Below are 16751 nucleotides of genomic sequence, written 5' to 3'. Positions count from 1 at the left end.
CTCATCTTCTCCTGAATCATCTTAATCTTTTCTGTAGTCTGTTGAACAATCTCTGGTCCAACTACAACACTCTCACCGGACTCATACCAACATAAAGGTGTCCGACATCTCCTACCATACAAAGCTTCAAACGGTGCCATACCAATGCTCGAATGAAAACTATTGTTGTAGGTAAACTCAATCAAAGGTAAATAACTATCCCAAGCACCTCCTTTTTCCAAAACACAAGCTCTCAAAAGATCCTCCAATGACTGAATCGTCCTCTCAGTCTGACCATCAGTCTGCGGATGATATGCAGAACTCAACCTCAGCTTAGTTCCCAAAGCCCTCTGCAAACCTTCCCAAAACTTCGATGTAAATCTAGGATCTCTGTCCGAAACAATACTAGACGGAATACCATGCAAACTCACAATCTTCTCAATATACAACTCAGCTAGTCTCTCCAACGGATAATCCATTCTGATCGGAATGAAATGAGCCGACTTCGTCAATCTATCAACAATCACCCAAATAGCCTCAAAATTCTTACTTGTCCTCGGCAAACCAGAAACAAAATCCATACTGATACTGTCCCACTTCCACTCTGGAATAGCCAACGGTTGCATTAGCCCAGACGGCTTCTGATGCTCAATCTTCGACTTTTGGCAAGTCAAACAGGAATACACAAAACTTGCAATTTCTCTTTTCATTCCCGGCCACCAAAATAACCTTTTCAAATCATGATACATCTTCGTAGCTCCAGGATGAATACTCAAACCACTACGATGTCCTTCTTCAAGAATACTCTTCTTAAGCTCAGTAACATCCGGAATACACACCCGATCACCAAATCTCAAAACACCATTCTCATCAACTCTGAATTCACCACCTTGACCTCGATTCACTACAGTCATCTTATCCACCAAAAGCATATCGGATTTCTGACCCTCTCTGATCTCATCCAGAATACCACTTGTTAATCTCAACATTCCCAGTTTAACACTATTGTGAGTACTCTCACACACCAAACTCAAGTCTCTAAACTGTTCAATTAAGTCCAATTCCTTAACCATCAACATAGACATATGCAATGATTTTCGACTCAATGCATCAGCCACCACATTTGCTTTACCCGGATGGTAATTCAAACCAAAATCATAATCCTTCAAAAATTCTAACCACCTCCTCTGTCTCATATTCAGCTCTTTCTGATCAAACAAATACTTCAAACTCTTATGGTCACTGAAAACTTCAAATCTTGACCCATACAAATAATGTCTCCACAACTTCAGAACAAATACCACAGCTGCCAACTCTAAATCATGTGTCGGATAGTTCCTCTCATGAACCCTTAGTTGTCTCGAAGCATAAGCTATAACCTGCTTATTCTGCATCAACACACCACCTAAACCCAACAATGAAGCATCACAGTAAACTTCAAATAATTCCGACGAACTCGGTAATATCAGAATAGGAGCAGTAGTTAACCTCCTCTTTAACTCTTGGAAACCTTCTTCACATTTTGAATCCCAAACAAACGCTTGCCCCTTTCTAGTCAACATTGTCAACGGTAACGCCAACTTGGAAAATCCTTCGATAAACTTCCTATAATAACCAGCCAAACCAAGAAAACTCCTTATCTCAGAAACTGACTTCGGAGCTTCCCACTTAGATACCGCTTCTATCTTAGAAGGATCAACGGCAACACCACCTCTGGAAATCACATGGCCAAGAAAACTAACTTCTTCTAACCAAAATTCACACTTCGACAGTTTAGCAAATAACTTCTTTTCTCGTAGAACTCCCAAAACCATTCTCAAATGCTCAGCATGTTCTTCTTCAGATTTCGAATACACCAAAATGTCATCAATAAACACTACAACAAACTGATCTAGATACGGATGAAAAATCCTATTCATATACTCCATAAATACTCCAGGCGCATTAGTCACTCCAAAAGGCATCACAGAATACTCATAATGTCCATACCTTGTTCTGAAAGCAGTCTTCTGAATATCTTCAGTCTTCACACGTATCTGATGATACCCAGATCTCAAATCTATCTTGCTGAACACACTAGCACCAACCAATTGGTCCATCAAATCATCAATCCTCGGTAAAGGATACCGATTCTTGATCGTCACTTTATTCAGTTGTCTGTAATCCACACACAACCTCATAGTACCTTCTTTCTTCTTAACCAACAACACTGGTGCACCCCACGGTGACACACTCGGACGAATAAATTTCTTATCCAACAAATCTTCCAACTGACTCTTCAATTCAGCTAACTCAACAGCAGACATACGATACGGAGCCATCGATATCGGTCTAGTACCAGGTACCAAATCAATCGAGAACTCAATTTCACGCTCTGGCGGCAATTCATTCAACTCTTCCGGAAACACATCAGGAAAATCACACACCACAGCTAGATCGCCAATCACCAGTTTATCTTTAGCCTCCAAAGTCGCTAACAGCATAAACAACTCTGCTCCACCAGCTACTTCCTCATTCACTTGCCTTGCTGATAGAAACAAACTCTTTTCTTCTTCAATCTCAGGGAATATCACTGTCTTATCAAAACAGTTGATAGAAACTCGGTTAAACACCAACCAGTTCATACCCAGAATAACATCAATCTGCACTAGTGGAAGACACACAAGGTCTATCCCAAAGTCTCTACCGAAAATACTCAAGGGACAACTTAGACAAACTGAAGTAGTAGTTACTGAACCCTTCGCAGGAGTATCAATCACCATACTTCCAAACATCTTAGATATCTCTAACTTAAGCTTCACAGCACAATCCAAAGATATAAAAGAATGAGTAGCACCTGTGTCAATAATAGCTACAAGAGGAAAGCCATTAATATAACACGTACCTCGGATCAACCGATCATCTGCAAAAGTCTCAGAACCTGATAAAGCAAAAACCTTGCCTCCTGACTGATTCTCTTTCTTCGGCTTAGGACACTGCGGACTGATATGACCCAACTCTCCACAGTTGAAACAAGTCACAGCCTTCAACCGGCAGTCTGCAGCCAAATGACCACCTTTTCCACATTTGAAACACTTCTTCTCATTACTGGTACACTCATGGATACGATGCCCAGCCTGACCACATCTGTAACACTTAGCAGGAGCACTAGAATCTCCCCCACTAGGCCTCTTCATCCCACTCTGCTTCTGAAAACCTTTGCCAGCTGCATACGGTTTTCCACGTTCAATCTGATTCTTGCCTCTCCTATCAACCCTTTGCTGATAGCTCTCTGCTCTAGCCTTGGAATCCTGTTCAAAAATCCTGCAACAGTCAACCAAATCAGAAAACACCCTGATTCGCTGATATCCAATCGCCTGCTTGATCTCGGGACGCAACCCGTTCTCAAACTTCACACATTTCGAAAATTCTCCAGCAGCCTCATTATACGGAGTGTAATACTTTGACAGCTCTGTGAACTTCGCAGCATACTCGGTAACAGACCTGTTACCCTGCTTCAATTCCAAAAACTCTATCTCTTTCTTTCCTCTAACATCCTCTGGGAAATACTTCCTCAGGAATCTTTCCCTGAACACAGCCCAAGAAATCTCAGCATTTCCAGCAGATTCCAACTCAGTGCGGGTAGCAACCCACCAATCATCAGCTTCCTCTGACAGCATATGTGTACCGAACCTGACCTTCTGGTTCTCGGCACACTCAGTTACTCGGAAGATTCTCTCGATCTCCTTCAACCACTTCTGAGCGCCATCTGGATCGTATGCTCCCTTAAACACTGGAGGATTGTTCTTCTGGAACTCACTCAGTTGACGAGCAGCTCCCATTCCCGCAACATTCGGATTCCCTCCAAGTACTCCAGCTAGCATACCCAGAGCCTCAGCAATTGCAGCATCGTCTCTACCTCTTCCAGCCATCTCTATTCTGAAAACCCAACAAGCTAAAACAATAAGTACTGATAGGGTTACACAACACCTATCCCGTACAGGGGAAACAGAATAATTACGACTCGACTCGACCGACTATGCTCTGATACCACTAATGTAACACCCTTCTAAATACCCCAAAATATTTAATTAAAAATAATAACACATTAATCAGAGTAATTATGCCCCGAAGGGTGTCACACAATTATTTCACAACATTCATCAAAATAACCTGTCATGCTCATTTATTTAATCCAAATAAGGTTCTTTGCATAATTCGCAGCGGATACTAAAAATCAACATTTAAATCATGTACCACTTTACATGTAAAGTTGATCAACAACAAAATCAAACATATTCAAACATCCCATCCCGATGTTACATCTATCAGAGCATGACCCCTTAGGAGACTACTCTAGACTCCAAGCATTTACTTCTATTCACTCATAGCTGGTTACCTGAAAAAAATAGTGTAAGGGTGAGTTTCTCAATCAATATAACAAGCATTATACAACAACATGTAATGTTAAGTAAATAACGCCTCAAATCACCCTAACCAGACTACCCACTCCATAACGGCAGTATCAACGCAACCTCATACTCAACAATAACAAATAGCATATGTATATATCAAAACATGCTCAACACCAACAACACAACACAACGATTTACTCACTAATTCCTCACAATGGGAATTAGCTACAGCCCCACAGGCTATGCCATGCATTCATTATGCAATGAGACTCTACACATGCGGTACCGACTTTTCTTGAACATATAGTCCAAGCTCACCGATCCCTCTGGATACGGCTACTGAGCTCACTAGTCCCACTCATTGAGATCTAATGACTCACTCACTAATTCCTCACCATGGGAATTAGCTACAGCCCCAAAGGCTAGACTATGCACGCTACTCATTTAGTATGCAAGCATCAACAACAATCCACAACTCACTAATTCCTCACAATGGGAATTAGCTACAGCCCCAAAGGCTAGACTATGCATGCTAATCACCTAGCAATGCAACAACAACAACAACTCAAGAATAAACATATGACAGTCTATTCACAGATGCATACATCACTGATACATTTACAGTATAATGCATACCAACCAACACACATTGTCAATACATTTATCACAAAAGCATATCACAACATGCTATAAATCAAATACAGTATTAGCACACTCTACTAATAACTATACTACTCAAAACAACGGGAATTGATCCCTATTTCATCATACCTCAGCTAAGTCTCACTACTCAGCCTAAACAGTCAAAAACTGTACGACAACAGCACAGGAAATCACAATCCTGCCCATACGCGTATTGCCTATGCTCATACGCGTATTGCCTAAATCCTGACCAAGCCATACGCGTATTGCCCAATTCCATACGCGTATGCTACGCGTATCACTTCCCCATACGCGTACCACCAGAGACCATTTTACGTTCAAAATTTCATCTTCCTCATCCATACGCGTATTGCCTAGCGCCATACGCGTACCAGCCATCCCATACGCGTATTGCCTAGTGCCATACGCGTATGACCAGAAACCAGATTTCCAGATCTGCTATGGTTTTTCCTGCTACGAGTTCTATTCGATCTCACCTTCCACAGTCCAAATTTACACAGAAATCACTCATATCATCTAACCCGAATCATTCCCTATTCGATTTCACAACTCCTGACATTATCACATACAATTCCTACGAATTTCTTTCGATTATCGCTCAATTTCGTTCATCAATTATTTCCACAAATTCATCATAATCATCCAATTCAAAGGTAAATTAAAGGTCTATCACTACCCATGACATATTATCATATAATACCCGTCAATCAACGATAAACCCCCCTTACCTGAGTTAATCCGGCAGCCTCTGAGCTCCAAGCTTCTCCTTCCTTCAACCTTCGTTCTCTGGTTCTCTTTTTGCCCTTTTCCACGTTCTGTCTCTTTTTCCTTTTCACGTGAAAACAATAACCTTTTTACCAAATGGGACCTTTTTACTGATTTTCCACTTTTATTCCAATTATAAAATAATAATCCAATAATAATAATCCCAATAATTATTATTCCAAAATAATAATATTAATCCAAACTTCCAATTATTCAATTAAATTAATAAATAAAATATTAATTTAAATTAAATGATTAGCTTATTTTAATTGGGGTGTTACACCTTGTAGCCTGCCCAACCCATAATATGGATGCAACTGAACAAATGCAGATGTTTGTGAATGGTCTTAAAATAAAGACCAAACAACTTATTGATACCGCAACCGATGGTTCCACAAATTTTTCAACAGCCACTGGTATCAAGAAGATCATTGAAGTTATTGCTGCTAATGATCACATGGAGTTGTATGATAGGTGTCAAAGCAAACCAGAAGGGGTTATAGATTTAAAGCTGGAAACTAATAAAATTCGTATTGAAGATACTATAGTTGCTGAAGTTGATAAGAAGCTGAAGGCAATGAATATAGGCACCCAACCGGTGGCATAGATCCAACCGGTCCCTACTGTATGTTGTGAAATTTGTAGTGGTCTGCACCAAACTTGTTATTATTTTGCAAATCCTCAACAAGTGGAGGAAATCAAATTTTTGAAGCAGAATAATCCTTATTCCAACACATACAATCCGGGTTGGAGAAATCATCCCAATTTCTCATGGAAAGATCAAAAAGGAACCGCTCCTCAACATGGTAAGTACCAAACTCAATATCAACAACAACAACAACAGCAACAACAACATGCCCCTAAAAAAGCTGATTGGGAAATTGCAATTGAAAGAATGGCTTCCCATAATATTCAATTTCAAGAAGAAACCACGAACAATCAGAAAAACACCACGACATCCATAAAGAATCTTGAAGTCCAAATGGGGAAAATCGCTCAACAACTAGATTCGAGTTCTTTAGCATAAGGTGCTCTACCTAGTGCAACCGTGGCGAATCCTAGAGAGCATAATAATGTGAGTGTAGTGACAACACAAATGGGTAAAGCTGAGGAAGTTGTTGAGGAAGTGGATGAAGAGGAAGACCAATTGATCGAAGTGGACCTTGAGATCAAAGAAAATGAAGTTGTTAGAGAAGTGGCAGCACCGAAACTGGTTGTGAAAGAAACAGTCATTGAGCCCAAGCCGGTTGTTAGGCTCCCATTCCCCACTAGAAACAAGAAAAAAGGGCAACATGAGAAAATGTTTGAAAAATTCTTAGAGTTGTTCAAGAAGATGAAAATTAATATTCCTTTGTTGGAGGCACTTGAACAAATGCCTACATAGGCCAAGTTCATGAAGGATATCATTTCAAAGAGGCGTACCACCGACACTAACCCAATTATTCTAACTGAAGCTTGTAGTGCTATTTTGCAGGATATGAAGATTCTGATAAAGAAGAAGGATCGAGGAGTTGTCACTATCCCATGTGCTATTGGAGATAGGTCGTTCAACAAAGCTCTGATTGATCTGGGAGCTAGTGTGAGTCTCATGTCATTATCTATTTACAAGAAACTTGGTATAAGGGTTGTGCAAGATACCAGAATGACACTCCAATTCGCCGATCATTCGGTAAAGAAACCGTATGGCATCGTTGAAGATGTTTTGGTGAAAATTGATAAGTTTGTATTTTCGGTGGATTTTGTAATTCTTGAAATGCCGGAAGATGAAGAGATCCCTCTCATTTTAGGGAGACCCTTTTTGGAGACGGGAAGGTGCCTGATAAACATAGAAGAAGGAACAATGACACTAAAGGTTTATGATGAAGAATTAAAAATTGATCTTCGAAACACCATGAGGTACAAGGATGATATTTGTACCAGTCATACTATAGAGGTTTTGGATCAGGTGACGACATATGATAACCTTTTTCCTACACCCCAATCACCTTTGGAATGAGTGTTGAGTTTGTCCATTTTCGAGTCGGATAAAGAGGTGGACAATATGGAATTTGAAGTGCTTGCCTTGTTGGACGCACAGACCCCATGGAAAGGATCTCGACCATGCTGGTGGGAGGATTTATGCCTACCTCAATCTAGTGAGGAGAATGAAGAACCTAAGAAGGAAACAGAGTTGAAACAACTTCCTGAAAATCTCAAATATGTCTTTCTTAAACCTAAAGGAAAATGTTTTGCTATCATAAACTCAAGCCTTCAGGATATCCAAGAAGAAAAGCTCATCCAAGTCTTGAAAAAGTACAAAAATGTTATTGGATGGGCAATTGAGGATTTGAAGGGTATTAGCCCTACTGTGTGCATGCATAAATTTTTAATGGAAGACGACCACAAGCCGGTAGTCCAACCACAGAGGAGACTCAATCCGACAATGAAGGAAGTGGTTCGGAAAGAAGTGGTAAAGTTGTTGGATGCGGGTCTTATATGTTCCATTTCTGATAGTCCGTGGGTGAACCCGGTGCACGTTGTCCCTAAAAAAGGGGGACCATCGTGATAAGTGTAAGACCCTAATTTTGACCCTAAGATCCCTCATGGCATCATATCATTGCTCATTGCATTGCCTCAAGGATCATAGCATCTCGGTTCCTTTACCCTTGGGTTTGGACTTGTGTGAGTGATTTGAGACCATCAAGCATGCTTGAATTGTATATTATTTCTTTTCTAATTTTTTTAACTAACCAAAAGCACAAAAATATGTCACTAACTTGTTTTATTTTAAAGCTCAAGCAATCATGTGTGTCCTTGCTCCTAGGAGGCCCCTATGCTCAGAGAAATAGCCAAATGAAGATGAAAGCAAGCATGGCAATGGTTTACAAAGATCTCAATCATAATATATGCCTCCCAAGTATCTCAATTTGTCATTTTGATCAGGATAAACCAAAGGGCTTGAGGATTGTCTCCCAAGGAAACCCTAATTCAACTGTGTATTGACTGTGCCTTGCTCATGAAGCAACCTCAACCTATGATCAAATACAATCAAGGGAAGTTCTTTCATTCATCATTTTATGCATATATGAGCCTATGTGAGGCCCCTCAATCATTCATTCAACAAGATTTGAAGTTTGGACTTGAGAAGTTGACCAGTCAAGTCATTTGACCAAATTGAAATCCACTAAGATCTAACTTTTTATGTGTTTGTCAAATGAAGATGATCCCAAGAGAAAAACGTTTCTTAAGAACCATATAAACAACTTTAATTTTCATCAAAAATCCATTTGAAACTTGGAAGGTCATCATTCATTTCAATACATTATAGGTCATTTTGACTGAAACCCTAATTTTGGGTCAAATTCCCAAGGACCTAACTCACTCATTTTTTATGAATTTTAGGCGTGACCAAGTGAATTGGAAAGATTAAGATGTCTACTTCAAATTTTATGTTGGACAAGATTGCATAATCCTAAAAGAAGTACATGTAATAATACAAAACATTATAGGTCACTTTGGACCAAAGCCATTGAATCTTGAAAAAGTCCAACTTCAAGTGCTCATGACTTTCTCATCAAAAATCTAAATGATAAAATGAAATTATATCACATTTTAGGAATTAATTCAATTAAATTATATTATTATTTACTTTAATTTATTTCATTTTATCAGATATTACGCGGTATTTCCTTTCTATTTATCTCAGGTAGTCTATTTGAAGCAAAAGTAAAAAAAGGAAGAAAAGGAGGTGCAAAAAGAAGTTTTTGGAAACAAATAGCAAAAGCCAAGCCCAGCCCAAAGAAGGCACAGGCGCTGTGCCTGTGACGAGCGTCACGCTGTATACACTTGTGTGACGAGCGTCACACATGGTGTGACGGACGTCACACCATTCCCCTACATTTTTGCCTTCAGAGACGTTGAGTCCTATTTGCACGCTGAATCCTATTTCCACGCCTATCCCTTCGTTACGTGAAGACCCCTTGACGCGGACTACTTCTGAAGACCGTTACAGAAAGTACCAATATAAATACCAGCTTTGCAAACCCTTCCACGGTTCCACGCTTCTAGACTTTTTCCAGTTTTTGCCTTTTCGCATTTTTCTTTTTCCAGCAGCTTAAGCATATTCCTTATAGTACTTCTTTTACAATTTTTATATTGTTTCTTTTGCAATTCTATTTTCTTTTCTAGCACTTAATTAATTTTTCGCACAATAGTTTCTACACCGGAAACTATTGTGTACCTTTTACCGGATCTAACCTTACGTTAGAATCTAGTTTTTTTTATTCCTTCGCTTTTATTTTCCTGCCTGATTGAAGAATTCAAGAACAGATCCAACCGACCTGTGGTGGAGTGTTCAAGACTGCTATTTAATTTCTCAGGTTCTTTAATTATTGTTTGAATTTATATATGCTTTGTTTTATTGTTTATTTGTATTATATGCTTGAGATGAATCTGTTTATGCATGATATTTATTTAAGTCTGTTTAGTATGTCTGGCTAAATTGTTTAGGCATCGGTATGTAAGTAAGCGGAATGAAGGAATCAAAACTAAGTTGGTTTAATTAAGTTTAAAATTAAAATCACTCTTTTTACGGTCTCAATTTACAGGTTTAATAACAAAGTTTTTGTACGAAAGTAAAAGACATAAAAAAGTTAAAATCAATAGAGCGAGAGTTTGAGGTTTTGACTGGACAGTGTAAATTGGACATTAATTCTAGATCAGGGCGAGAGCAATTTCTAGAGTTAATTAAATTCTAACCTTTTTCAAAAAGTATTTTTAAAGATTGAATGTGAGGACGAGAGTTAAGCATTGAATTTAATTATATAACCTAAGTCAACAGAGCGAGAGTTTGAGATAAGGGTGTTTAAACGATTAGTGTTTTCTTAAAAAGTGTTTCTACGGATTCTATTGTTTTCAAAAAGTGGTTTTTGACTTGACTATAAGTGACAGCTACGTTAATATAAAATCATAGTTTATTCAACAGAGCGAGAGTTTGAGATAAAACTTTTAATCAATAGCGTCAACTGAAAAGATTTATTTTAAAACCAAGAAACCAATAAAGAATTGATTCCCTAATTACGACGAATTACATACCGATATCCGCTTATTAGATATTAATTTTAGATCTTATTTTAGTTTTAGCTTTTTCCCCAAAAAATCAAAGTATTACCTGCCTTAGCTTTACGAAGTAACCTTAGATCACGGTATATCCATTCATAAGTCCCTGTGGGATCGATATCTTTTAAAACTACGCGATAGAACTGTGCACTTGCAGTTTGTACCCCAAATTCGACTCATAAAGTCGAGCGATCACTAAATGATGCAAAATTTTAGTCCAAATTGATCATATTGAAAAGATATACAACTTTTATGTTGGAGGTTTTTCCATTTGAGTCTTGCATCATTGAAACAGAAGGGTTTGAAGTTGGCCACTTTTGGCAAATATTTCAAAAACATGTTTTGTACATCAAACTTCATGGCCAGTTTTAACAATTTTCCAAACTCCAAATGGATTTTTATCCAACATAGATTTTGTTCCTTATGCCAAGACCTTTCCAACCATTATTCACATGCCTATGTTTGGATTTTCCATATGGGACTTTCGAAGAGAGGAACATTTATGATCAATTATGCATTTCACTTTGTAACTTGATGCACAAGCCAATGCAGCTCAGAATGCACGTCCATTTCAACTCCAAGTGACTTCAGCTTGCATTTCCAATTGGTTTTGGGCCTCACATGCGCCTGTACAAGCCCATACATGGAGGACCCAATGATCATGCACACGAGTTTCTCCTCACCTTGCCTTGCATTTCAGCTATAAATAGGAACCTTGCTTCATTCAATTATCAACCTGAAGGCGCCTAAAGCTCTGCTGGAATCCATACCGAACCTCACACCAAAGGAATTTTGAAATTTCATTTCTCTTTTCAAGTTTGAATTTCAACAAAATCAGTTGATCTTCAATACTTATTCCTTAGCCTTGCACTCATACCATACCTCAAGATCAAGCTGCATGCAAGAGTTTGGTTGGATCGTGCTCATCAAAGCTGCACTTCAAAGGTTTACATCTCAACTGTTTTGATCTGAATCTCCTTATATGATGTGATTTGCTTGTGTTTGTTTGGTTCTCTGAAGTCCTCGTGTGAGAGGCAAGCCAATTGTGGCTTTAATTTCATGAATTAATGCATTTCAGATTGAACACCTGGATTTTCCATCTCAGATTTCTCCTTCCATGGAGATCTTGAGAATAATCCAAGGTTACAGGGGTGATGTACATCACCCCAGCTTTAATTTGGTATAAGGAACGTGTAGTTTGGTTGAGGTTGCAAAATCTGCAACTGGTGGCCGGAATCCGTTTGCTCACCGGAGAAGACGGTGGTTTCCACCACCGTCCCCATGTGGAACCACTCTGAGCCATTGGATGGTGATTAAGTGATCTAATCGTGGTCATGCTTTTATTTGAATTTTTTTAATTCGTGGTGTGATGCACTTGACTAATGATCACCATGCACGTGCGCTTCTGGACCACTTGATTGTCCACGTCAGTTAATGAAGCTGAATCACGCGCTTCTGATTTTTTTCTCTTTTTTAATTTCTGTTTTATTTTTCTTTTATTCCATTTATTTTCAAAAATTCATAACTCTTTTATTTGGAATCACAAAAATATGAGACCAATTGCAAAAATTTTCTTTTAAAATCTAGTTTCATAATCTGATTTTTAATTATTTTTGTGATTCCATTTAATATTTTTTGTGAATTATTTTACTTTTGATAGTTTTTAATTCATTTAAAATACCTTTTGATATTCAAAAATTCCAAAAATATTTTCTTAATACATATGGATGATGATAAGTCTATGAAAAATATTCTCATCAATTTCTTAATTGATTTGAGATTTATTTGAGATTTTAGTCCATTTGTGTTATTTTTCTTCATTTTTAATTGTTTAAAAAAAGTTTCTGTTTTCAAAAAATGTTGAGAAAATTTGTCAAACCTTGTTTGACCATGTTAGACTTATGATGATTCAATTGGACTTATCCAAGTTGATTTAAATTGAATTTGAAGTTTGACCATGCTTTGTTCATTTTATTTTATGTCTTATTTTAATTCCAAAAAATACCAAAAATATGTGTGACCTTTCTTGACTTCTAATCTTTATTTCACTTCTGTTTACCATTGATTGATGTTGATTCCATTCACATTTGATCATGGTGTTTTGATTATGTCATTTGGATTCTCATTTTGTCCATTTCATTTTCTTCTTCATCTTTTTCTTTTTTATTTTGACCAATGAGTTAATGATTTGTGGTTAGCCTTGACATATGAGAGGCTTCACCTTCTTTGATCCAAATCAAATTCAACTTAATCAAAGTTCAAGTGAATTGTTTTGTGTCCAAGATAGGTTGCTTCTTGGTCAAACAAAGTACCTGATATCCATATAAGGTATTTCTTCTTTTCTTTTGGCATGGCAAGTTGTAGGAGCTTGACTTAATAGTCATGATCTCTAACTTGTATTTATTTGCCTATAGTTTTATTGACCGGCCTCAGATAGGTGTGACTACTACATTAGTCCACTTACGATTGCTTAACATAGCGCTAAATTGCCTTATGACACACTAACACTAACTACTAATTACTAACTTTTAATTCAAGCATTTAATTCTTGCAATTTACTTTAATGCAATTTAATTTCTTGCTCATTTATTCATATTATCTTTTCCCTTTGCTCATTTGAGCTCATGTTTATCTTTATGCCATTTTCCTTTTGCTCATTTGAGCTTACTATTGTATATAAATATATTGTGGCTTTGTGTTTGTTTTTTTGTGATTGTTTGTGTGAACCCAATGCAAAAAGGAGAAAGTGTAACACCCCGATAAAATAGGGCTAATTATTTTATTTGAATTAATATAATATTTATTAATTTAATTAATTAATTGGAAATATTATTGGATTATTATTATTATTATTATTATTTTGGAAAATATATAAGTTGGGATAAGAGAAAAAGTTTCTCATTTGGAACAGAAGAGTTTTACGTGGAAGTTGAGAAGCTGCAGAGAAGGGAGAAGCGGTAGAGCAAAGGCTGAAGAGCGGAAAAGCTGAAGCGTTGAGTTGCCGAATTATCTCAGGTAAGGGGTCTGAATCTTATTAAACGATAATATGCGAGCAATTTCTTGATGTATGTTAGATTGTTGATTGACTTTGGGGATTTAGGGAGATTGAGAAAGTTGGGGTTTATCGCCGTTTGAGGTTATGATGAATGAGTTGAATTAAGCTGAAATTGAATCCGTAGTTGAGAGTATTGTGAAATTCTGAGCGTATAGCTCTTACGGAGTTAGAATCGGAGGTCCGGAAGTCCTCCACGGCGGAAAAATGCGGAAACTCTGCATTCTGCCTTGTGTTAGCGCAGGAACTGCTGTTTCGTCTGCGTTAACCGGTTAACCCATGGTGTTAACCGGTTAACACTGTTACAATTTGTGAATATGTTGAGTTTTGCCTGCGTTAACCGGTTAACCTATAGCGTTAACCGGTTAACACTGTTGCGTTTGGCCTGGGGAGGTATTGTTGTCCTGCGTTAACCGGTTAACGCATGGTGTTAACCGGTTAACACTGTTCCAGTATTGAAAAATGACTAACTTTTATGTTGAAATTGTGATTTGGCCTATTGTGGTTGATTGTGATGAATCCATGTGTTAAGATGTAATGTTGTTGTTGTTTTGTTGAGTTGTATGTCATGCTATTAATGATAAAGATAACATGATCATATGATGTTGTTGTTGCGATGTTGATTATGATGCATGTTTGGTGTGCATGCATTCATGAAGGGCCGATGCCTAGTGATGAACGGACTGAGTTCCAGTGATGTTGTTGACTCCGGGCTTGTTGAGAGGCTTGGTTCCTTATGGGGAACCCGGATTCTATGGTGATGAATCTGGGAGTGGTGATCCTGTAGTGGTCACAAATGGGTATACCGAGTCGTGTTGAGTCATGCATGGGTGTGTGCATTGCATTGATATGTTGTTTTGTTGATGTTCATAAGTATGTTGATTATGATGATTATGATGAGCTGCGTTGGCATGTGTGAATTATATTATGTCTATATTTCTGTCGTTATATTATTATTTAATAGTGTAATTCTCACCCCTTCTGCATGTGTTTATGTTCATCTATGATGAGCAATGTGCAGATAAAGAGGAGTAGCTTTTGTTGGGCCTTGAAGAATAAGTGTAGAGTTATTCTACGGAGTCGAGTCAAATGCTCTGGTCATGTGACACCGGGGTTATGGGATTCGATAGATAATTACATTTTATTTGCGTTGTTTATGAGGATTAAAATGTTGAGATGTTTTGTTGAGATGATGTTGATACATTTTTATGAATTTTTATATGATGAAAAATAATAATTATGTTGTTGTCCGCTGCGAAGTTTTCATAAAAGTAATAATATGTTTTATGTGGTGATACGATAAGTGTATGTTGTAAGAAATGTAAACTCTTCTACATGTTGTACTCTGATAATTAATTAAATACGTCGTTGGGGTAGAAGGGTGTTACATTAGTGGTATCAGAGCATTGTCAGTCCAGTCGAGTCATATTGTGAAGTTTTCCCTGTTGGTCGATTAGTGTAAATGACACTGTCGATATTTAACGGTTGTGGTTGTGTTGTGCAGAGTATGGCTGGAGAAAATGACCGTGCGATTGCTGAGGCTTTAGCTGCTATGGCGCAGGCTATGCAGGCGCAGCAGAATCCGCCGGTCGACGAGTTTAAGAATTTGGGAAGGTTCCTGAAGAATAACCCTCCTACATTCAAAGGGCGCTATGATCCAGATGGTGCTCAGATTTGGCTGAAGGAGATTGAGAAGATTTTCCGGGTGATGACGTGTACTGAAGCACAGAAGGTGCAGTTTGGTACGCATATGTTATCTGAAGAGGCTGAAAACTGGTGGGATAACACTCGCCAGAGAATTGAAGTACCAGGTGCTGAGATGACTTGGGAAAGGTTCAAGACGGCCTTTCTGGAGAAATATTTTCCTGCTGATGTGCGCTGTAAGAAGGAGATGGAATTTCTAGAACTGAAGCAGGGTAACATGTCTGTTGCTGACTACGCTTCGAAGTTTGAAGAGCTGGTGCAGTATTGTCCTCACTATAATAATGCTGATGCTGAGGGATCCAAGTGTGTCAAGTTTGAGAACGGGTTGCGTCCCGAGATCAAACAAGGCATTGGTTACCAGGAGATTCGTAGGTTTCCTACATTGGTTAATAAGTGCAGGATATTTGAGGAAGATAGCAAGGCTAGGACTGCTCATTACAAGAGTCTTAGTGAGAAGAAGAATAAGGATCGTGGTAGTCCTTATGTATCTCCGAATGGTAAAGGTAGGCAGAAAATGGTAGATGAGAAGAAGCTAAGTGGGGGAGGATCTTCCATAGCTGGTAAATGTTTCAAGTGTGGCGAGCCAGGCCACCGTGCTGATAGTTGTACCAAGAAAGTGCTGAGATGTTTCCGATGCGGTCAGACTGGTCATAGAGTTACTGAATGTAAGGATGCTGGTCCGACATGTTTTAATTGTGGCGAGAAAGGCCATATCAGTTCGCAGTGCTCGAAACCGAAGAAGGCGGCTACTGCAGCTCATACTACTGGTAGGGTGTTTGCTCTGAGTGGGGCTGAAGCTCCTAAAGAAGATAATCTGATTAAAGGTACTTGCTTGATTAATAATGTTGAATTGCTTGCTATTGTTGACACTGGTGCTACTCATTCGTTTATTTCGTATGAGTGTGCGACCAGGATTGGTATGATTATGTCGCCCCTAGGCGGAAGTATGGTGATAGATACTCCTGCTAATGGTTCTGTGAAAACTTCGGTTGTCTGTCGAGGTTGTCAATTGACGATCTTCGAGAGAGAGTTCGTGGTGGATTTGGTGTGCTTACCCTTGCACCAAATTGATATTATTCTGGGAATGAATTGGCTAG

General features: G+C 38.4%; 1 protein-coding gene across 1 annotated transcript; it reads left to right on the top strand.

Moving 5' to 3' along the window:
* The first annotated feature begins 6108 nt into the window (after positions 1–6108).
* Positions 6109–7797, top strand: LOC127090011 (uncharacterized). The gene is made up of 2 exons (XM_051029381.1): positions 6109–6375; positions 7276–7797. The coding sequence occupies exons 1-2, from the start codon at positions 6109–6111 to the stop codon at positions 7795–7797; spliced, it is 789 nt and encodes a 262-aa protein (XP_050885338.1).
* The last annotated feature ends 8954 nt before the right edge of the window (positions 7798–16751 follow it).

Source organism: Lathyrus oleraceus, chromosome 1, assembly GCF_024323335.1.
Source record: "Lathyrus oleraceus cultivar Zhongwan6 chromosome 1, CAAS_Psat_ZW6_1.0, whole genome shotgun sequence".
Taxonomy (NCBI): Eukaryota; Viridiplantae; Streptophyta; class Magnoliopsida; order Fabales; family Fabaceae; genus Lathyrus; species Lathyrus oleraceus.
Note: the sequence above shows the minus strand (reverse complement) of the source record. Positions and strands in the feature narration are given on the sequence as shown.

Coding starts and splice junctions, on each gene's coding strand:
- LOC127090011 (XM_051029381.1), top strand. CDS start 6,109: ATGGATGCAACTGAACAAATGCAGATGTTTGTGAATGGTCTTAAAATA. Junction 6,376..7,275: donor AAGTTGATAAGAAGCTGAAG/GCAATGAATATA, acceptor GCTATTTTGCAG/GATATGAAGATTCTGATAAA.